This window comes from Strongylocentrotus purpuratus, unplaced genomic scaffold (assembly GCF_000002235.5).
Source record: "Strongylocentrotus purpuratus isolate Spur 01 unplaced genomic scaffold, Spur_5.0 spur5_scaffold_4, whole genome shotgun sequence".
Classification (NCBI taxonomy): Eukaryota; Metazoa; Echinodermata; class Echinoidea; order Camarodonta; family Strongylocentrotidae; genus Strongylocentrotus; species Strongylocentrotus purpuratus.
This window is the reverse complement of record NW_022145610.1, coordinates 15364601-15387213: the sequence shown is the minus strand read 5'-3', so window position 1 is coordinate 15387213 and position 22613 is coordinate 15364601. Positions and strand designations below refer to the sequence as shown.

Genomic DNA, 22613 nt, shown 5'->3' with positions numbered 1-22613 from the left:
ACTCATCTTTCTTTTTAAACACCATACACTATCCTTTCTTTCACTGCTTGTATTCAATTTTGCCATACTGTAGCGTGCTCATTTTTAACTTCTTACTTTATTTCCCTCTCTGCTCTCTCACTTCTTTGACTCGCATATTGTATCACACTTCTCTCATCTCCTCTATCTCTTTATCAGCATAATACTTTGAAACTCGGTTATACCCCCATCACACTGCTAGACCAATTCCAACCCGATTGATGACCCAACATCTTGCCAGTTCTGTGTCAACGTAATTTTTGATTTGGTCCATCTTCAGTCTCGTCTATGCGACTGGGGTGTGAAAGTGTTCTTTCCAATGCTCTGTGATTTACACAAATTCATCAATCAATCAGATTAATTACTTTCTCATGCCTTTTAAACATGAATCAACATCTTAAAACGATACAAGACGCAATAATAAAGCAAACTCGTAACAAAATGTATCTTGTTTTGACGCCAATACTGGACGAATCAGGAATTGCATTTTTTATTCAATAAGTTTTGTCACGTTCTCTCAAGCTCGTGTGATCGAGGCACACAAGGTTTTGGTACGTACACACTAAGATATGTACAGTTCTTTTCTCCCACATACATGCTCCACACATTATTAAACCGGGGCTCCAACTCGCTGGAAGCCACAATGACGTAATAATGTAGAGCGCATATCGGGCGATCATTCCATAGTAAAACCTTGTGAAAGAGAGTAGCCTATGCAGGTATACAGGCATAGACATACAGAGACAAGAAAGAATGAACAAAAAACAAAGAGGGGATCACTACTATATCATATCAGAATTGAACTATACACATGCAGTCTCTTTGCTTTGATAATGTACCGTAATATACAAGAAGTTATCAAAATTCACTTAATACTAGCAGTTTATGATCATAGATAGATGCACTCGCTACTTCGTGCACATGTAAAGCAAATTGCAAGGGACAGTTTATGAGCAAAAGGAACGGAAAAGAAAAATTAACGTGCTAGAATTCATTTCTCGAACTAGAAAACAAACGAAAACCTGAATATATGCACAATGAGAAACCAATTTGGTACACACTGCATCGCTGCTACTGACACTTCACATGTGTTAGTACCTTTGAATTCTTTACACAACTTCAAATATAACATAAATACCTGGATTTAGACTCTTCATAAACAATCCACAACGTAATGAAATCACAAATATGAACGATGGAGCGGTACGATATGTCGCTGCTGTTCAATCTACTCTTACACGAGAGAACCATGAATAATGTGAACTCTGCTGTATTCTTTAAATAACCTCAACATCTTATAATGCCATTGGCAAAGCGCATGTAGGATTGAACAAATCAAACTCGTTGGAAAAAAAACACACATACTGTGTATGCAAAATCCCATTAATACAAAACAAAAAGTGTTGTTTTGAACAAAGAAAATGAAATATAAAAATAGCAATACATGTAAGTGTATAAACAACGAGGTGACAAGTTCAAAGATTTTGACGTATGTACATACATGGTAATGAGCTACATGATCCAGGCCTGCTGTTAGTATGCTTTAACATGGCTCGGTAAATCATCATCTCAGTCAGATTATCACCGTCTGTCTGTGTTTTCCTCCTTTAATCTTAGTAAAGATTAAAACAAAGGGAACAAAAATAATTCCCAATCGACAGAGACACATACATGTATTTTCAAATATGAAGTGAAAATTGAAAGTTTTATCTCTTTCTGATTGCCGACAATGTGCAATAAGTTATGCAGTAAGAAAAAGATTGAACATATGTACACATTAACTCCACTATTATAGTCTGTTTAATCAGAGTCCAGTATTTACAAAATAGAAAAACAAATTTTCAAAGGAAAACAAAATTGATGATAAGTTAAACTGATAATCGAACAAAGAAAATACAACGGTTACGGGCTGTTTCTGTACATCAAAGAACAGCCGACTTCATCTAATAGCGCTTACACTTATTTTTTTCTCATTGGCTACCGGCCAGAAGAGCGTTACTCAATGTTAATCTATAAGATTTATTGCTCTTCTGACTCCGGTCAAATGATATATACAATGTCCACTCATGAATGCTATGGAATACTAAGTGGTTTAAACGGACAGAAAACACTTCAAAAGTATATACTTTAGTCACCTAATTATGTTATCTCACCATGAAACACTCAACATAATATCGTCAAACTACAAACACTCTGGAATTTAATCATGACACAATTTATTAATTACTTACATAAAAATGAAGTTTTGTATCTTCAAATACTGTACTCTCTGAGTAACAAATAAACACATTCATTGTCTAAATTGAACTGTCATCATTCAACATATACAATACTTAAACCACTGTAACGGTGGATTTCTATTTCAATATATATCTTTCTATTCCAAATGTATGTAATGGAAGCTAGAAGAACACAGGAACATCAGTCAAAATGTAACTTTTTGCTGGTATAGGAAAAATACAAGACCTTTAAATGTGTGATACTACTACCATTCAGCATCATATATTTTATTCAAGCTACGTATCATCGATTCTAAATATCTCTCATAACATACAGCCGAATCAAGAACATAAATTTCAACTTGCATTTGTTTATCCCAATCAATAATAAATGCGCATCGATCAAAACATGCCTCTTATAATGCTTCTCAAATATGTACCTTAAAATATTCTAGCACAAGTTTCAAAATCAGCATTTATAAATATATCTGTTTCTTCAAAACATTCATTCTTGTTAAAGTGATAACCTTTTTTCCAGCAACCGTTCGAATTCTTCAGAAAAAAACAAGCCAGCGAGTCGTGTCAGCCTCACCGAAGCTCAAATATAAAAAATGTTATGAAAAACCTCTCATCCATTCCATGCAAGGCATTCTTTGACTATATAAAATAATCATCAGATAAGACTCGGATGTCCAGCATCACCCGGATAGGATGCTGGTGGCGTAACATAATTTCTCTTCCTTTTTCCAACAAAAACCTTGCATTTCTACTGTAGCTTCCTTTCAATGTGCCTTGGCTGCATGCTCTCTTCTTTTCTACATTTTCCTCTCAATTCTGTTCCAAACCAGTGTCTATACTCACAGTAAATGAACTTTTTTCTGCAAACTTGAATGTCTCTGTTCTTTACTTCGCACGAATCCTCCATCCAATCTGAGAAGGAGGTGAAATCATTTCTTCATCAATAAAACTGAGAACTGTCAGTATCACTGTTCAAATTCACCAATTTGGTCTAGTTATCCGCTTTGTCCGATTTCTCCTTTGAATCTGCACCCTCGCCCGTTGGCTTGCCGAAGAATGCCTTGGTAGAAGCTAAAAGCTTTGCTCTCTCCTTATTCTGCTCTGCCTTGATTTCTTCAGGAGTCTTCAGGTCAACAGGTTGTCTTCTGCCGGTGAAGTGGCTGGGAGCTTTGGATAGCTTGGCGCTTGGTCCCGGTAACCCTGCCAGGGACTTATTCTTGTTGGCTTGGTATCCACCCTGACTACTGGCTGCTTGCTGCTTCCCCGACTGCTTTGACTGCGGTGTAGGCTTAGCCTGTGGTGGTGCAGTCGATTGCGAGATGGAGGTCGACAGCTGTGGCTTCTGTATCTTTGGCGCTGACTGGCTCGTCTTGGGAGCAGGTGGGATGATCGGTTGAGGGTTAGGAGAAGGTCCTGTTGGCAGATTCACACTGGCACTGCTTGAAGGCATTCGCTGAGGTGGCATGAATTGGGCGCCACGAGGTGGTGGGGGACCTTGAGGGAAAGGCATCGTGAAACGCATCCCCATCATGGACATCATCTGAGGATTGGCCTGGTTGAACATCTGCGGAGGCATCCTGGGGTTGTTGGTGCCAGTTCTGGGGTTGAATCCTCCCCGATGAGGCAGAGGGGGTTGGGCTGGTGGCGTAGAGCTTGTGGAAGTCCCTTTGGGTGGTGTCGACTGCTGCTGCGGTGTTGATGCAGATGGTGGGGGTTGACTCACCTTGGATGTCTGGGAATAATTAGGCTTTTGACTAGCGTTGGCTGCAGTCGTGGCAGACGTCATCGAGTAGGGCAGTGAGGACGTCAGAGATGCAGGATGTAAACTAGGCACTGCCGCATCAGCATCAGGTAACAGCATTCGCTGAGCATCCGAGCTCCTGGGCTGACTGTATGATTTCCTATCCTCGACACTGTAATGACCGATGGAAACAGGTGCAGCGCTATAACTCTGGGGCTTACTACCAATGCCTTGATCAGCTGGATTGTAGCTGCTCACTCTGTTGCTGTATACAAGATTGCCATATCTTTCCTCCTGCGGCTTGTTGCTCGCAGCGGGAATGCCGCTTCCCATCTGCCTGTTTGGGCTGAAGGGTTTGGCATCTACATGCTGAGACAGGTTGCTGCTCCTGCTTCCAGACGAATCACTGCGAGACAGCAGATCCACGGGTAGATCCATGTGTATGGAGGGTGTGGATTGTCTATCCATACTCAGACCAGACGGGATGCTCCTGGCGTGGTGCTTAGGTTGAGTCCCGATATCCCCATAGGCACTAGCGTAGCCTCCCACCGGAGCACCGATGGGGTGAACGATGGGTTGGGACGCTTGGTGAGCCTGCTGAGGGGCGATGGGGTACTGGGAGGATATGGTCGTCTGTGGAATCTGGATGGGTATGGCCTGCACGGAACCCTGCAGGTTGGTGGAACGGCTACCCTGGAGGGTATTGAAGAAGTTGGTGCTTCCCACCTGCGAGTTTGCAGCGGCTATTCCCTGGGCACCGCCGCTGAAGAAGGATGCATGCTGGCCGTGTGTTGGATGGTGGGTTGGTGCATTGGCTGGGGTTTGGTTGGATTGCATGGCTGCAGCTATCAGAGTGTTGTTGGTCATCATGCCAGCCTGCTGGGCACCTAACTGAGACGTAGCTCTCTGCTGTGGACAGCAAACAAGAAACATAACAATTTATCAGTAATACAAAGAGCAAGTCGTATTTATGTAACGTATGTTAATTTATTGAAATAATGTCTCTTGCAGTATGAGATATGCATTTGTATTTTGTAGTATTTTAAGTTGTAGTAAAGTTTGTAAAGCGCCAAGGGAACTTTTATGTTATTAAGCACTTTAGAAATATTTTTTGTATTATTATTATCATTATATTCAAGTGACAATTTTTGAGTTTGAGAGAGTTAACGGTGTCCAGCAATCCTCTTTCTAATTTGGGAAAACCAAATGGAGCACATATCTTTAGGAAATATTGTATTTACATCTTAATTAAAGCTCCACTCATGCTACTATTAGCTAGCAACTAGCCAACAAAACACAACATATAGTAATGTTTCATTTGATATCACAGCTTTACATCTCACAAAAAATTATGCATGGTCCTCTTCTAACTGATTTTAACAGGACTTGCCTGTGTCTAGGTCCATTGCAGTATACTGGAAGAGAATTGACAATAAGAAAGTGAACCGACATACCTGAGTATACAAGTGTGATTGCTGCCCTCCGGATACAGTTCCAAAAGGAACACTAGAAACAGTCTTGGTGAGGCCTCCCATGGTCGCCTGTGGCTTCATGATGACGGAGCTCGTATGGCTAGCGGTCAGACCCAGATCATGGCCTGGTCTCGTGTACGACGGTGAGCTGAGGTTCACGTAGGAATGACTGGGCACCTGGTTCTGGGAGAGGCTCACCGACAGGATGGGACCAAAGTTGGTATGGAGACCCGTAGGCGGGGCTGGTTGAGAAGCTTGGGCGGGTAGGAATCCCGTAGCGGCCTGTGGGTAGGACTGCTGCTGTGATGGGGCACCGGGAGCGGGAGACGACGGAGCCATGCCGGCATTCTGGCTCAAGCCGAACGGTAAGCTGCCGGCGGACTGGGGCTGCAGGAGGGTGCCTTGGAATGAAACTGGAGTGAGGAATGCTGGAGTGCCCTGGAGAAGGCGCGAGGTGTCGGGGCCCTGGAATGAGTACTGGCCCGACGTCCCATGAGAGAGAAGTGACTGGGAGTTGGCGCCGCCAATTCCTCCACCGGGTATTCCCACAGCACTCCCTGCCAGACCACTGCTCAGTGAATTCCCCATATTGTAGGGCTGAGCCAGGAGCACTGAGGATGTATAGGCCTGCTGCTGTTGCTGTTGTTGTTGCTGCTGTTGCTGCTGATGTTGTTGTTGTTGTTGCTGCTGCTGCTGATGTTGTTGCTGCTGCTGTTGTTGTTGCTGCTGTTGTTGTTGTTGTTGCTGCTGTTGATGCTGTTGCTGCTGCTGTTGTTGTTGTTGCTGCTGATGTTGGTGAAGTCTTGCTTGCTGTTCCCCACCAATGTGCTTTGGATTGTAAGCAGGGTGATCCAAGATGGACGAGGGAAAGGTGGCAGCCGGGAAAGCACTTGTGCTCGTGTAAAGAGACATTCCTTTGTTCGGGTATCCCGCCGAAGTGAAGATCTCTTGAGGAGATTCCACCTCTGCGCTCGCACTCGAAAACTGGGCAAATGTTCTGCTGCTTGGGACAGTCATCTCCATATCATCTCCACCCATGTTTGCATTCATATTAGCATTCAGCGAGGCAGTGAAGGACGCCGATGTCGGGACATCATTCTCTACCATATCAACATCGCTCGTCGGAAAGCTTCCAAATGTGATTCCCGACGCTCCGCTCGCAGGTAAGATGCTAGCTGCAGAATGACTCAACTGACCGGCACCAATATCACTTCTAGTATTCATATCCCGGTTAGCTTCAGCTCTCTGGATATGCTGCTGATGCTGATCACTGGCCGTTGATGCGGTCATTGAGACCAAGCCTTGCGATGAGAGATTGGCTTCACCGAGGGTCGGCTGAGGAGCAGGAGCGCTCTCGTCAGCGTCCCACAGGTTCCTTGCACGTTCTATCTTCATGTTGAGCTCGTCGGTAGCAGCAGTGGAGGTAGGGGATTGGACGTTACTTCTGTTCTGGTCTTGTGATGATTGGATCAAGCTGGACTGTCCTGGGCGTCCTCCAGGGCTGCCAAGAGCTTGTCCATTCTGACTCATAAGACCATTTGGACCAATGACCTGTAAGGATAACCAACAAAAACAGTACACTTAATTGAGTGTTTGATACAATGTCTAGTTAAGTCCTATATCAAATCAGTTCTCTTCTGGCCGAAATGCATTAAAGGCCCACTGTACTACTTGTAGCTACTTGCTCCCTCTATATAGAAAACAATGCCTAATCTGTGACCATTGGTCCCTCATGATCCTCTTTTTCCTCTTTTTCCTATGTTAATTGAGAGCTGCCTTTAAGGGAACTGATCATTGTGAAACTTTTGGGGTTCAGACCTACACTAATATTAAACATTGAACTACCACCGTACCTAACCTCAAAATCTTGATTTCAATCACAACATTGGGGATTCTGATAATATCTTCTCAAATACTGTATACAGGACAAGACTGCAGAATTGGGTAAATTTCACCCTGAGCTAGCAGCCATTCTGGGCTGAGGCAGAGGCATCTTACAATCAAATGAAAAAATGACATGAAATTTTAAAAAAATTAAAAATTAAAACATCATTATCCAGTAACAAGGACATTTGAACCTACCCCAGAAGGCTGAGCCATATCCACTGTAAGTTTCCTCATTGCAGCATCCTCGCCTTGTGTCGGAGCCGTCTTGTCCATCCTACCACCGGACGCATACGCCTGGCCGTGGGTTGATCCCTCAGCCACGCTCTGTAAGCCCTGGGCGGGGAGACGCGAAGAGGGCGGTGCCAGGTCTGTTGACCAGTCTGGTTGGGAGGAGATCAAGGGAGAATGGTTAGACTGCTGACCAAAAGCATTCTTGAGCTCGGACACCGGACGGGCTTCCGCCTTGGCCTCACCTACATCACAACAAACCCAATGGGTGGTAGTCTTGAAAGCGGACTAACTTTAGTCCATGGTTTAATCCACCGACTAAGTATGGAATGCCAAGTGTCCATATGAATATGTTTTTGAATAATTTGATCTGTCACTAAATTAAAGCAAAATGTAATAACATAATTAATAAACAACAATATAACTATGATATAATTATGTTATCATGGTAATTAAGGGACATATCAAATTATTCAAAAATATATTTAAAAGGACACTTGGTATTCCATACTTTGTCGGTGGATTAAACCATGGACTAAAGTTAATCTGCTTTCGAGAATACCACCCAATGAATTCCTATATCTGGTTGGATAACTATGCTACAGACATAATCCTTTTTTGTTTATAATCATTCCCTGAACTGGCTGATTTCAAGCCTTGCAAGAATCATAATTAATTGTCTACCTCCACAAGAAGTGTCTGAACAGAAACCAAGAGATCTCACTGCTTTCAGTCGTAGGGTGATGGATAGATGGCTTCACAATATAAAAACTACTCTGCCATATGGTTACATCATGGACCAGTACTTTTACAAACACACACACACAAACAAACAAACAAAAGAACTTCACTTTGCAGAAAAGCATCAATTGGTTCTTAGCCTTGCCATTGTTTTTAAAATGTCATTTGCTCAATTAAAAAAAAAATGATCTTAGTTAAGAACTGGTACCTCAGTTTGCATTCAAACTCTTCTTCTTTTTCATCTAGAAACAGTTTACAGTTTTGCTCTTTCATTAACACATCAACAATTAACAGTTCCGTAACTTTGAATTCCATTTGAAATCATAAGGTCAAGAATTAATTTCTGATATTTTCAGTATATATACATATGAAATATTGTATCAAACCATATTATGTTCATGAAAATGTATGATAAAACAAAAAAGATGCAGAAAACAACAAATCGAATCAAATCAAAACTTACCATTGGGTGAGCTTCTTTGCGATGGCGGATTGGATGTATGATGATCACTGTTGAGTTCAACACCACTATCATGCTGATCGTTGGACGACTCTGGCTTGCCCTGCTGCTGGACTGCAGCAGCAGGGGGTACACCAGCCTTTGCTGCAGTAGGCATGGAAGGTTGGGTACCTGGTCCTGCTGCTGGTGGTTGAGGACCAGATAACAATGGAGGCTTCTCCCATGCGTTGCTGGGTGGTGGAGGGGGTGCCGGCGCTGCACCAAAACCACCAACTATAGAATAAACCCAAAACATAGGTTCATTAGTCCACACACACGATCAATCACTATCAAAAGTGAGATTTTCATGTTGGGGAGGGGTTGCAATCACAACAAGCCAAAGTAAATTGCATATAATTTATTTAATAGCATTTCAGAATCAAAGCTTAACACGTTTGTACTAATAAAGGTAGACTTTGATCCAGTTTATTCTGAACAATAAGCTCAAAACAAACATAAGCTCAATTCTTTTTTTAATTGATATTATACCAAAATCATACCTTTTTAATAAATCCTTCATCTTTAAAGCTCTAACATGACCCCATTAGCCATAATCTGATTTAAAGGGGGTGAAGCATGACAAGATTATGTGTCTTTGTCATGGCCTGACTCGGGGGCCAATTGGGTATAATACGACTACAGACAACAGGGCCGCAGTATTCATGTGCGTGCAACATACGCAAAACCGAAGCGTGAGGAAAACTTTCGCTCTGTGTCGCAAACAACAGCGCTAATCAAGTCCATTCGTTTACGTGCAGCTGCCCAAAGATGTCGTAGATGGCGTTAACCAGTATTTGCCATGCTACATCCCCTTTAAATTCATATTACAAGACGAGAGCTATCTCAAATACTCACCTTTCCTAAGAGAATGTGTTGGGGCCATATGTAAACCCACAGCAGATACAGGGCTTCCCATCAATGGAGGGATGCCTTCTGTGCTCAAAGGCCTGCTACCAGGCGCTTTGTTCAAGGTGCCCGTCCTGGGTCCTGTGCCGATGGGCGTCACTGAGGCTGGATCCTTCATGTTCTCCTTGGATGCAACCGGCCCTCGCATCCTAGGTGGTAGCTTCTGGTTGGCGTGACGGGTCTTCATAGGGGTGCCCAGTTTGGCTTTCTTTCCAATCTATCAGGATGAAGAATGGTTGGGGATTGAATTAATTTAATAACTAAAAATAGGGGTCAAGGTAACTAGAATCATCTATCTATTCAATGTTGTCCACCACTTCATCACAGAGGAATTACTGATTCACTCATTTTGAAGATCTCATACCTTTAGTGATTCCCACTTTCACAAAATCATAACTTTCTAATTTTTTGCTTTCAATTTTATTCAAGTTTTCAACAGTTTACTTTTCTGATTTTTCTGCCCTCCTCGAAAGTGGTTAGCTCTGAAGGGGGGTGTTTCACAAAGACTAAGATCGACTTTAAGTTAGACTTAACTATGGTAGGCCGTTCCTGCCACTGTTTGCTCTCACCATTTACTGTCATTGGTCTCTCAAGAGACGTACAAATCGTGGTCACAAATCTACAGGATTTACATTTATTGACAATTCATTAATGAAGGAAAAATTGTTATCTAAAGATTATAATTGAGAGACCAATGGTGAAAGCAACCAGTGGCATAAATGGCCTGCCATAGTCAAGTCCAACTTCAAGTCGATCTTAGTCCTTGTGAAACACCCCCTTGGTTGGATTTCCCTTGAACAGCCTAGGAGAAATGTGCCTTACCTCCGAGGAGAGTGTCTCCATCTTCTTCCTTTCGTATTCAGCCGCTTTCTGTTTTCTTGAGAGCACTGGTTGAAATCCTGCGTCTGGTGTCAGAAGCTCATCGGGGTTCTCCACTATCACTTCAGGGACATCGTCTACCACGACGACACCTGGAAAGAAAAATGCGATAGGGAATATTCATACATCTACAGCGGGACTGCACTACTTGTAGCTACTTGCGCCCTCTATATAGCAAACAATGCCTAAGCGGTGACCATTGGTCCCCCATGATCCCCTTTTTCTTATGTTAATTGAGAGCTGATTTGATGAGATAACCACCTGTCCAGTGACCTTGCAGGGAGGCCTAATCCCTCCTGGCCAAACTAGTGCAGTGGGGCTTTAAAGATACCATCTCATAATAAATAAAGTTGAAAAATACGCTTTTCAAAATACGACAGCTTTTGATAAATTGTGATAAACAATGTGTGAAAAATCAGAACATGACAATCAATGTGTAATAACAAACGGACAAGAAACAAACATACAAGATGATAATTTGTGAATATCATAAACAATACACATTGGTGCTTTCAAGTCGGCTTGCATGGTGATGCACCATGTTAGATAGGGGGAGGATTGGGGAGACCTGGAAAGGACTCTCGGATAGTGAACCTGTTCGAATCATCGAACCACTCCTACTACCCACCCTCTCCAACCGGTGCTATAGTTCTCCTTAGAACTATAAGCTAAGAAAGATAATTAACGGTCCTTTTCGGGACTACACACACACTCAAGAAAGAAAGATTACAGAGAGTCCTTTCCAGGTCACCCCAATTCTCTCCCCCCCCCCCTCCCTCTCTCTCTCTCACATGGTGCAACCGCAAGCCTACTGTATAATATACATTGGATCAATCAGCATAACCATGATCTTTATAAAAACAGGGTCTCTAGACGGTCGGTGCTTGGGGAAACACTTCCTAGCCTTATTTACAAACCAATGCAAAACTTTTCAATTCATCAAAGCTTGATCACTTACCATAATTGGTGTTGATGTCATAGGTAGCAAGAACGTCTATCCTCTTGTCGGTGATGATTTTGGTCTTTTCCCTTGAGACGGGCAGGCTGACTGGGGTCGTACTATCCAGAGGCTTCCCCATTGGCATGGTAGCTTTCTTAGGATGCATGCAAGCATTGAGAGCATTCTGTACGATGTAGAGATTATGATTCATATCATCAACTTGATTAGGCAGAGCTGCCAACCTCCAGAACAGAAAATCAGTAATCACAAGGCTCAAAATCAGTTATTTCCTATGCGGCGCTATGAATCTAAAAAAAACGGCAGTACAACACTGCGAGCACGCCAAGAGAAAATAAAACATTGAAGCTAAAACCTAGCGTTTTTGGGGGGTGATTTTACTCACACAAAATTGCTATATATTGATTTATAAGTTATCACAACACATTAGTTTTCCATGAAAAATTGGCTTCTATTAAGAAAATACTCTGAGAGCCATGCTGCTGAATTTTGTTTTGTCGTGTGATCCATAATTTCAGACAACATTCCGTACTTTCGTAATGATTGTTAATTTCCAAACCAATTACAGGAAATCCTGTAGTTGGCAGCTCTGATTAGGTATTACATTTCTAAGACAACGCATTTGGTTATTTATATACAATTTTTCATGTACTACTCAGACACAGGGTGATGGATAGACGTCTTCATTAGAGGGAAATTATCTGCTTTCTTGATGCATCACGCAGTATCATTTTCCAAGTGACTGCAACTTGCAGACAATTAGAGAAGTTATGATACTACGAGAGATCGACTGTTGTCCTATGTAAAAGATACCTGCAATATTTCATTCGAAATTTATTCCATCAGAGATTTTCATTTGATGATTACAAACATAATGGCCCAAAATCACAAAGGAGGTTTAAATTTAACCCATGGTTTAAATCTTCATTTACATAACCCATGTTCTAAAATTAGTGCAAAAAAAGCATGACACAGTCAGAGGTCCAATATTAAATGTGCGCAAGGCAAGGTACGCTTAATTTGCGCTAATTTTTAATCCATGGGTTATGTAAATGAGGGTTTAGACCATGGGTTAAATTTAAAAGTTAAAAGATATTCCTCCAACAAGTGCAAGCAAAACTTACATTAACAGATCTCTGATCATCATAGATTATTGTATCCATTCTGTAGACATCAGAATGGTTCTGTTCCGAGCTCCCTCTCTGCTGTCCTGCACCGCGCTTCACAAAAGGGCCGTTGTCGGACTTCCTCTCCCCACCTCGTCCACGCCCACCCCTAGAGCTTGGGCCACGGTTGTCACGACCATTCCTGTATCCCTTGTCTCTTCGATCTAGAAACAAAGCAAAGAAATTACCAAGATGGTGAATCCTTCTACGATATCATAATCAGGAGACTCTTCGAAACCCCACATTGGTTGACTTTTGAGCAAACTTAGGAAATAGTCAGCCCTTGAACTATTAAAAGAAAAACAAAGATCTGACACAATTTAATCATATCAAAGCAATGAGGTATAATTTCCTGGATGATTTCCTACTCAAGACGATGCCAAGCACTAAATGTACAGAATTAGTCATTTAGAGACGTCACTCTATATAAGTTTGCGTTTTCTTTAGTGATTCAGAGCATTCAACTATTTGGATGAAACGTAAGAAAGGACCTAACAAATTTCTTTTAGACAATTGTGAAGACCAGATTGATGTTCATGGTGCACCTTACTGCTCTGAAAGTATTTTTAAAATTAGTACAAAAGTTAAAGAAATAGTTTGTACCATAATCTGATCTGTAGCTGTCCCTATGGCTATTGCCGGGTCTATCTGCTCCCTGCCTTTGATTGGTGGTCGGCGCTTTCCTCCCGACGTCTCTCCTATCGTTTCTGGGTCTGCTTTCGGGATTGCCGTTACTACGAGGAGCACTGCCGCTGTCCTTGACTGCCTTGTTGTCAGCGGAGGTCTTCTGGCCTTCTGATGCAACCTCCTTCTCTCTTGCCTTGTGGTCATTGAAGTTACTGCTCTCCGATGCAGTCTCCCATTCATCGTTGTTCAGATCAGACGAGTTCTGTCTTGGTAGGGGCGGCCTGGATGCTCCCTTTGATGCTCCGTCGCTATTGTTGCCACTGTTGATCTGACTCCTATCATTGGTCTCTTTGGTCCTGCTGCTAGCCATGTCCGACCTTTGGTCACTTCGCTGAGGTCTTACTCTACCCCTCCCGTGAGAATTCTTCTGGAACCTAGGAGGTCTGTCAGGTCTTGGTCTCCTGTAAGCACCCCTTCCTGGTGGACCGTCTCTCGCATTCTGCCTCATCTCGTCTTCCCTTCCTCTACCTCTTGGCTCTCTATAGCTATCTCTTAGGTCGCTATCATTCCTGAAGCCACTATCGTACCTTTGCGTGCCGTCTCTTGAAGGAGGTGGTCTTCTATCATCTCTTGTGTCTCTCCCGTCCCTGCTGTAAGAATCTCTCCCACGTCCCCTTGAAGATGCACCCCTGCCTCCACTTCCTCCTCTCCCTTTCCTCAACGCACCTCCACCTCTCCCTCTTCTTGATGGCTCTCCTCTAGGTAAGTTACCCCTTTCTGTTCCATCTCTATCCTCGTCAGCTTCCCCCCGCGAATTGGGAAATTCTGAAGATTCTTCCTTCATCTCAGATTCTTTAGGTTTGGCCACTTCATCAGCGGGTTTCTCTGCACCCATAGGAGTGGCGTCGGTGCTTTCTAACAGTGGCTTTGGTTCGGTTGGTTTGGCCTGCTTGGGCGGTTCCTTTCTCTCTGGAACTCTCTCTACACTCTCGTCACCTGAGCTTAGATCCGACTCCTCCTCCTCTTCTCTCCTCGTTGGTCTCCTGTAACCTTGCCGACTACTAGTTTCAAGTCTTTCCCCCCTTCCTCTGCCTCTCCCTCGGATGCCCGTAGTGTATGGCCTGAAGCCTCTTCCACGATTACTGACTTCATATCGCCCCTTATCTCTTCTGTTGGATGAAAGACCTTTGTCATCTCTTCTGAGCGGAGGTCCCCTTTCATCTCTTCTTCTGTTAGAGTCAGCCGAGCCTCTTCCACGACCACCTGACCTTCCTCCTCTATCATGCACGTCTCTCTCATCTCTCCTATCGCGCACGTCTCTCACGTCTCTCCTATCACGAGGTGGCCTCTCTTTACTATCATCCACTTTGGGTTTCTCATTTACAAGATCTTTGGGTTTCGCTCCATTCCCTTTCACCTCAGAAACATCTTTATTTTCAACTTTTTCATTTTGAGAGTCTTTGGTCTCTTTATGTAATGGAACTTCCTCTGATTTGCGTTCATCAGCAACTGCTTTACTCTTCTGATCAACATAAGTTGCTTGTTTTTCTTCCACTCTTTCTGTATTCTTCTCCGGTTGGCTGCTTTCATTGGGCTTTGAAGGCTCCTTGAGCTTTAACCTCTGACTTGTATCTTGCCCTTTCCATGCTCTGCTTGGTTCTGGAGGTTGAGATTCTACCTTCTTTGTATCCCTGGAATCGCTCCTCGAACTGGCACCCCGTGCTCCTGATTGCTCATTGTTTCCTCGTCTATTGTGCCTCTCATCTTTTCCATGAAATTCACTTCGATCCCGATCGCTATCCCTCCTCTTTCCTTTCTCGTAACGATCAGCCTTGTCATTCTTATCAAATTTATCTCTGCTTCCACTTTTCATATCAACCAAACTGCTTGGTAGTGGCTTAGAATCCCTCTGCGGTCTCCGATCCCTATCAACACCGGGCCCAATTTTAACAGTCTTTGATGGCTCAGATGTGTACTCTTTATGATCTGTGACTGAGCCGATTTGCTTATCGTTTTCACTTTGAAGAGGTTTAGCTTCTTTACCGAGATTCTTCTCTTGACCCTGTGTTTCCACCTCTGGTTTTTGCTCTACTCTGGAAGGAGCAGCGGACTTTTCGTGGCTAGACTGCCTTGGTACTACTGCATCCTCCGAGCCCTGGCTTGCAATCTTTTCTCTACTTGGTCTATGCTCTAACCTCTGGTCTTGTTTTGGTTCTTGCCTAGATCCTTGCCTCTGATCTTGTCTTCCAACTTGCCTTTGATCTTGCTGTCCTTGCCTGAGATCTGGTCTTTGATCATGCCTAAGGTCAGGTCTCTGATCCTGCCTAGGATCTGACCTTTGATCCTGCCTATGGTCTTGTCTGAGATCTGGCCTTTTCTCTTGGCGTGCATCTGATCTCTGATCGTGCCTTTGATCAGGTCTTTGGTCATGCCTATGATCATATCGCTGATCCGACCTCTGATCTTGCCTTAGATCGGGTCTCTTTTCTTGTCTTTGGTCCTGCTTCTGATCCACTCTGTGGTCTTGCCTAGGACCTGGTCTCTGTTCTTGTTGATCAAGCATTCCATCTGGTTTCTGCTCTGGCCTAGGACCATGCCGTGATGGCTCCTGACCTCGATGGATATCCGTTTGAGACTCTTGGCGTCTTGGGATTTCTTTTGGCGCTGCGTCAGACGGTATTCTTTGATTGCGGAACCCCCTGTCGCCACCCCTTCCTCTGTCTTCTGCCTCTGTTCTGCTTGGGATCACTGCTTGCCCAGTGGCTGCTGTATCACCTTCTCTCACATCTGGTGAAAAGTTGGCTTTCTCCTGGCCATCACTACTTGTTTCAGAGTTCTCTCGTCTTCTCTGGATATGAATCCCTATGTCAATAAATGGATAGATACAAGAACAAGGAAAAATTAGACATTTATAAATGATTAAAGCAATATGTATCCACAAAATTGTCCGAGGTCTTTCTCAATCATTAAAAGTTCTGAAAGTCCGAAATTTACCTACAGTTTACAAGAAGGTGTCAATTTTCACTCATGATATACATGAATAAAAATTACTTTTGAAAAAATAGTCAAAAGTTTTTTTTTTTACTTCTATCTCTTGTAACATTACAAATTTAATGATAATCCAATATCAAAATAACCACATAAATTATACTATACCAAAACAAGACATTATATGTTACACAATGTTACAATCATAAAAAAGGACAAAAATTCAGCAAAGTTTATTGAAAGAAACATTAGATAGACTTGACATTGATGAGTGCATAGTGATTTTCACACTGCTTGATGTCTTTGCAGTAGATTCAAGTATTCCTCCAATAATTTGAATTTGATACAATATAAATGCCAATATTGCATTGTAGTATATTGTATGATGTAGACATACTGCAAGTGGCAAGAAAACATTGGCAGATAATTGGTAGCCGTCACTGGTGAATTACCATTTGGTCTACAACCAGTTCGTCTACCTCCCATATGGTCTACACCCAGCCCGTCTACTGTCCACATGGTCTAATAATCATTTGGTCTAATGAACATTAAAGCTATCGGTCATTTGGTTTAATTTCCATATGGTCTAATATCCAATTGGCCTATTACCCATTTGGTCTATTGATCATTTAGTCGAATCACCAGTTTTTCCAATGCCCCTTTCGTCTACCATCAATAAGGTCTAATAATCATTAGACCGATTGAAAATTAGACTAAGTGAGCAATGGACCAATTGGGTTGTAGGTGAACTGGTTGTAGACCAAACGGCAATAATCAGCGGTCACTTACTTCCAGGAGGAAACTGCCTTGGTTCTTGACCGAATGGGGGTGTGGTAGGTGTGGTAGGACCACTGCCGCCAACCCAGTTCCCTCTTCCTCCATCTCTACCGTGCCACTGCTGGTCCTGCAAGGTAAGAATTAAAGGTTGATTTTAAAGCCTGTCTGTACTATTTTGGCCAGGAGGGATAAGACCACCCAGTGTGGTGACTGACAGGTGGCTATCTCATCAAATCAGCTCTCAATAACATAAGAAAAAGAGGATCATGGGGACCAATGGTCACCGGTTAGGCATTATTTGCTATATAGAGGGCGCAAGTAGCTATAAGTAGTACAGTTGGGCTTTAAACGAGATGGAAGAAAAACAACAAGTCCTTTGATGCACTTAAATATAACAAAGAGAAAAAAAAAACATTTCAATGTTACACAGATTTGCATATACCACATCACTCACTTAACTATTTCAATTGTGTACATAAATTATACCTACTACTTCTGCTTCTACAACATACCTGACAACCTTTCACAACAGAAAGCATAAATAACTTAAAACAAAATTAGGAAAAGAATCTATTTTGTATACTTTTCACACAGAAATTTTCAGAAAAAGAGAGGAATTCAGGGTTCATTACACGAGCTTGAAGACCTATATAATAGGAATCGTTCCTCCCAAAAGGAATGATGGCAGCCATGCTACAACTACACTGCCTTGAGGCCATAATGATGTAGGCATACCTGTTGTGGGAAAGGAGGTTGTCTACGTTGCTGGTGGCCATGCTGTTGCTCCTGTTGCGCTTGCTGCTGCTTCAAGAATCGAGGTGGTATGTTCCGGGTAGGCTGACGATTATAATTTCCACCTGAGATGAAATATACACAAAATACTCATGGATAAGAAAAGGCAAAAGTGGTATTGGCCCTTTTTAATTAATCTGGTAAATCTGGACAAAATCTGCTACCAAACTACTGCTAAAGAAATGTTTCTGATTATTATTTCATGTCTCATTGATGAGTTTTCTTTTTAAAGACAAGCCAACAGATGACAAGACAAGAGGAGAGTTTGCTCTTCAGCCATGTATGTGTGACTGCAAAGAGAAGTGAAGTGCATTACCAGAAGGTATCAATGTAGGAAATATATGTGAACACTTTATGTGAACACTCTATAACAAACAAAAAAGGAATATAACATGAATTAACGTATGCTCATAGAGGAAACTTAAAGGTAATACAAAGTTTTGGTATGGGGTCATGAATTTGGTTCAAATGAACATATTGGAAGCACGTCCTACAATATTCAGTGATCGTTGTTGCGTTTGAAATCGAGTCTATAGAAGAAATTGTAAATGATAAACTCTTTATGTTGTATAGCTCCTTCTAAAGGTCAAGATATTAATTTAGCATTAAAACAATGTTTCTTGACTAAAATCGACCGATTGGCTACTCCCGTTTGGAAATTATATATCACAACTGCATATTCTAAAATGTTCATGGTCGCAGGTACCATTGGATGGCCGTATAGGCACTATTTGAAATTTATCAAAATTTACCGGGAGCACCGGTAAATTTTGATATTCAAATTTTCTCGAAGTGTTATAGGGGCTAAATTTTCTAGTGCTTACAAAACATCCTTAGGGCATCCAAATATATCAAAATTTTCAAGAATCGCTATCTGGCCATTTTCAAAATTTCCAAAACTTTGTATTACTTTTAAGCTTGATTAGATAGGAAAACGCATTGTATATTTATGTAAATGTCACTAAAGAGTCTTTATAAAGTAACCGTTCTCAAGTGAAAGAAGGAAGTGTATCAAAATAAGAGAATGAAAGAGAATTTACAAGTAAGCTATAAACATACCATCTCTTCTATCCCTTCCTTGTCTTGAGCCATCACTACTGCCACTCTCTGTACGCTGCCTCTTGATGACCATGCCCTCCCTGGAGTAAGGCACTTCACCCCTCTCGTGGTCCCTCTCATAATGCCTCTCTCGATCCCGTTCCCACTCTCTGTCACGGTTGCTGTCCATCTCCCTCTCTGCGGGCTTCTCCCCCTTCGGCAGCTCAGCGGCAGAGTCGCGTTTGGGGATCTCCCTCGGAACTGCTGGTGGAGCTGCTGGCACCGTTGGCTCTGCTGGAGGTGCTGCTGCTGGAGTGTCTCCTTCCTTGAGCTTCTGGTCCCGGGCTATTCTCTCGTCCAGCTGTCGAAGCTTCTCTTCAGAGGCGGCCTTCCGAATTTCCTCTTCTTTCTTCTGCTCTTCCTCTCGGCGCTGACGAGCTCGTTCTATGTTGGATGACATCTCGCTGGATTTGATTTGCTTCTGATGCTTCCATCTATCGTCATCATCATCAACGGATTGCCTTGAATGGCCCTGTAGTGGAATACAAAGGAACTTGTAATATGGCATATTGATACCTTCAGATTGTTCATATCCACAAATGGTAGATAAGAAGAAAATACATTTGACTTTCAAAATGAATAAAATACTATTCCTGAAAAAAATATCAAAAGCTTATCAATTTACCAAACAACAGTAACTTATTTTGAGCATGTTCGATGGATAGCTCATGTACATAAAAAAATCTTTCCAACAATTTCGAGATCAATACAAAGCCTGTTATATCTGAATACCATAGATTGGCATTAAAACAATATACAAAAAGGAGCAAGTACTAACGGAGCAAATTTTTTTAATACAGAACTTTAACCAGCACTGTAGTTCATTAGCAGAATTGTAACATGCAACACAATTGAGACCAGAAAGAAGAACAAAAAATCATGGATCTCACTCTATAATCAAGAATAATGTAAAAAATACATGTACTTTCTTATGAGGTCAGTATAATAAAATTAAAAAACTCAAATATTTCAGCAAGCAAAGCAAGATAAAAAGAAAATTACAAACTCTAAACGCAAAAATTTTGCATAAGAGCAGATTTACAATGTCTCAAACTGTCATTTGTACTCCTGTAAATCAATGATTCAACCGAGGATAAAACAGTCATTACTCAACATTTCATTTTACTGACTGAATACGTACGATGTTTAGCGAATAACAGTTCCCTTTGTTTCAAAACATGCAATGAAAACACTTTTTTTTTTCACACAAATATATGCTTTTTGGATCCAACACATTATTTGTACACCTCATGTATTCTTGGCTATTAAGTCCTGCTTATTACATAGTAGGTCCTCCTTTGGCATCAGTAACTACACGCAGCCTCACGAGCATACTCTGGACAAGCTTCTCAAAAACTGTTGGATCTAGGCTGTTCTATGTGCACTGAACCGTGACTTACAAGGCGTCTTTGTTGCTTGGACGGTTTTCTCCATCTCATCCAAGAGGTGCTCAATACGGTTCAAATCAGAACTCTGAGGGGTCACTAGAGTACTTTCCACCTTCTTCTTGGCTAGGAATGTTTTATTGCATTTGCTGAGCATGTGTTTTAGAATCATCTGCAGTGGAAGAGTGGTTTTGTACACCTCGAGATTCATTCTTTCTTCAAACCCCACACCAACATACTTGACAGTTGGTTTTAGGCACAGGGGGCTGACTTCTCCTTTGAAGTACGTCGCGCTTTCCTACGACCATCAGATCCAAACACATCGTTATTAAAAAGCGTAATCATCAGACCAGAAAAACGTCGTCCAGAAGCTGACAGGTATGTCAACATATTCTTTGGCAAAATGAAAATGTTTCAACAAGTTTTATCTTTGCTTTTGGTTCATAGGTGACAAGTAGATGTATAATTTTTTGAATTCATTTTCCTTCAAGTAGCCTTTTTTACAGGTATACAAATTGTTTGAGACACTGTATATCAGTTCCAAAACTATGAAAGCATGCACGTAAAAACACAAAGCAGACCGACTATGCTTGCATCCATGCACATTTCTTCAACTTCCTTTTCAAATGCTCAATTTTCTAAAGGAGATCACAACTCTTATGGTGCATTGGCAAGTTCAAGCAACCCCTGAAATATGCAGACTTTAAAATTAGGCACCAAATGTTACAATCATGACCAATAACAATCTACAAAAAGGAGAATTTATATGGGGATTTGGATAAGATTGCTGGAACAAACTACACAGAAGTTTGCATATATTGTTTTCTTAGTGTCTGTTGATTTATTTAAAGGTTAAGACCAGTTATGGTCGTGCGATTGCATTGTGTAAGAAACGTTGTGGAATCGATCAGAAAAGGTTGATCATCTAGCATCTAGCATCTGCAAGGTTCTGGAATCATCAAAATGATAAGAAAGAAATTTGGCCCATTTTTCGTAAAGTTACAAGCACTATACACAGAAAGATGTATATGGGACTACCCTATATCTCTCACAGACCATGAGAGAAACAAGTTTACCAAATATATGAATTAGTAGGCGGTTTCCCGGCAAATTTTTTATCATCATGTATTAGTCAAAACATATTCTTTCACATGATCGGTAATAAGAGCTTCCATTTCATTTTTTGAAATTGGGGCGTTTCCAATACTGGTCTTTACCTTTAAAGAACCAAAATGACAACTAAAGAAAAAGAGGCAAAAGAAACACCAGGGCCCTGTCTCACAAAACTTGATATCAATAGTATCAGACCTGCCAACCTCTGGAGTTCAAAAACTGTATTCTTTAATCCCAAAAGTTGTATTTTATTGACAAAAGTTGTATTCTTAAAACTAAACATGGACTGTTACGCGGATCAATGCCTCTAACAGTTCCTACATACAGGGAAAAAAAATTGTTATGGATCATTGGTTGAATATGCATGATTTCGTCACGACTGGTGTGTTCGATGAACCAATGAACATCCCCAAATTGCCGATGTGAGATACTTTATATGACAAAATGGGCATTTTGCCATTGAAAATGGCACACACACACCAACATAAATATATATATATATTTTTTTTTTAAATCATATTTTATTGAGGAAAATCGTACTGTCGTATTTGCTTCTAAAAATCATACTAAATACAACTAAATCGTACTGGTTGGCAGGTCTATAGCATATGCTAATTTCTATGACAAATTTGCTCTCAGCCAATCAGAGGTCATGATTTCAGTAGCTTTTAACAGTTATTGTAACTTATTATTGATAACACGTTTCATGAAACAGAGCCCAGATATGGAGTTTAGGCACGAGATATGTACATGGATGAAGCAGAACAAAACAAGAAGATTCAAGGCAACAGCAATTATTGGGAACAAGCTCATTAGGTAACTCAGGGTTTTCACAACTGATGGACATAAAACACAAGCCTCATTCATATCAAAATAAACACTAGGATGTATGGGGGGGGGGGGATTAGAATTGTGCAATCATCTGAACGCATGAACACTGCACCAATTCCTTCCAAACAACTTTTAATTAACAGCAATAAAGGGTGTTTTGAGGGGTGCATGCATAGTGATGGAGGAACAACGAAAATGAAGGGAGGAACTGGGAAAGGACTGACTGGCTGACTGACTGGCTGGGCTGGGCAGAGCAACAAGTTTATACCT

At 41.7% G+C, this 22613-nt stretch overlaps 1 protein-coding gene across 1 annotated transcript in view; it reads right to left on the bottom strand.

Moving 5' to 3' along the window:
* Positions 1 to 464: 464 nt before the first annotated feature.
* LOC100889016 (protein PRRC2C) overlaps positions 465 to 22613 on the bottom strand; it is a 41960-nt gene continuing 19811 nt past the window's right edge. The window contains exons 11-22 of the mRNA XM_030997087.1: positions 18976 to 19486; positions 17860 to 17981; positions 17137 to 17251; positions 13336 to 16221; positions 12691 to 12896; positions 11567 to 11732; positions 10552 to 10700; positions 9679 to 9946; positions 8788 to 9057; positions 7551 to 7735; positions 5451 to 7019; positions 465 to 4905 (exon numbers count right to left, since the gene is read on the bottom strand). Coding sequence (XP_030852947.1) covers positions 3247 to 4905; positions 5451 to 7019; positions 7551 to 7735; positions 8788 to 9057; positions 9679 to 9946; positions 10552 to 10700; positions 11567 to 11732; positions 12691 to 12896; positions 13336 to 16221; positions 17137 to 17251; positions 17860 to 17981; positions 18976 to 19486 — 8106 coding nt within the window. The 3' untranslated portion in view covers positions 465 to 3246. The remainder of the gene's footprint in view (positions 4906 to 5450; positions 7020 to 7550; positions 7736 to 8787; positions 9058 to 9678; positions 9947 to 10551; positions 10701 to 11566; positions 11733 to 12690; positions 12897 to 13335; positions 16222 to 17136; positions 17252 to 17859; positions 17982 to 18975; positions 19487 to 22613) is intronic.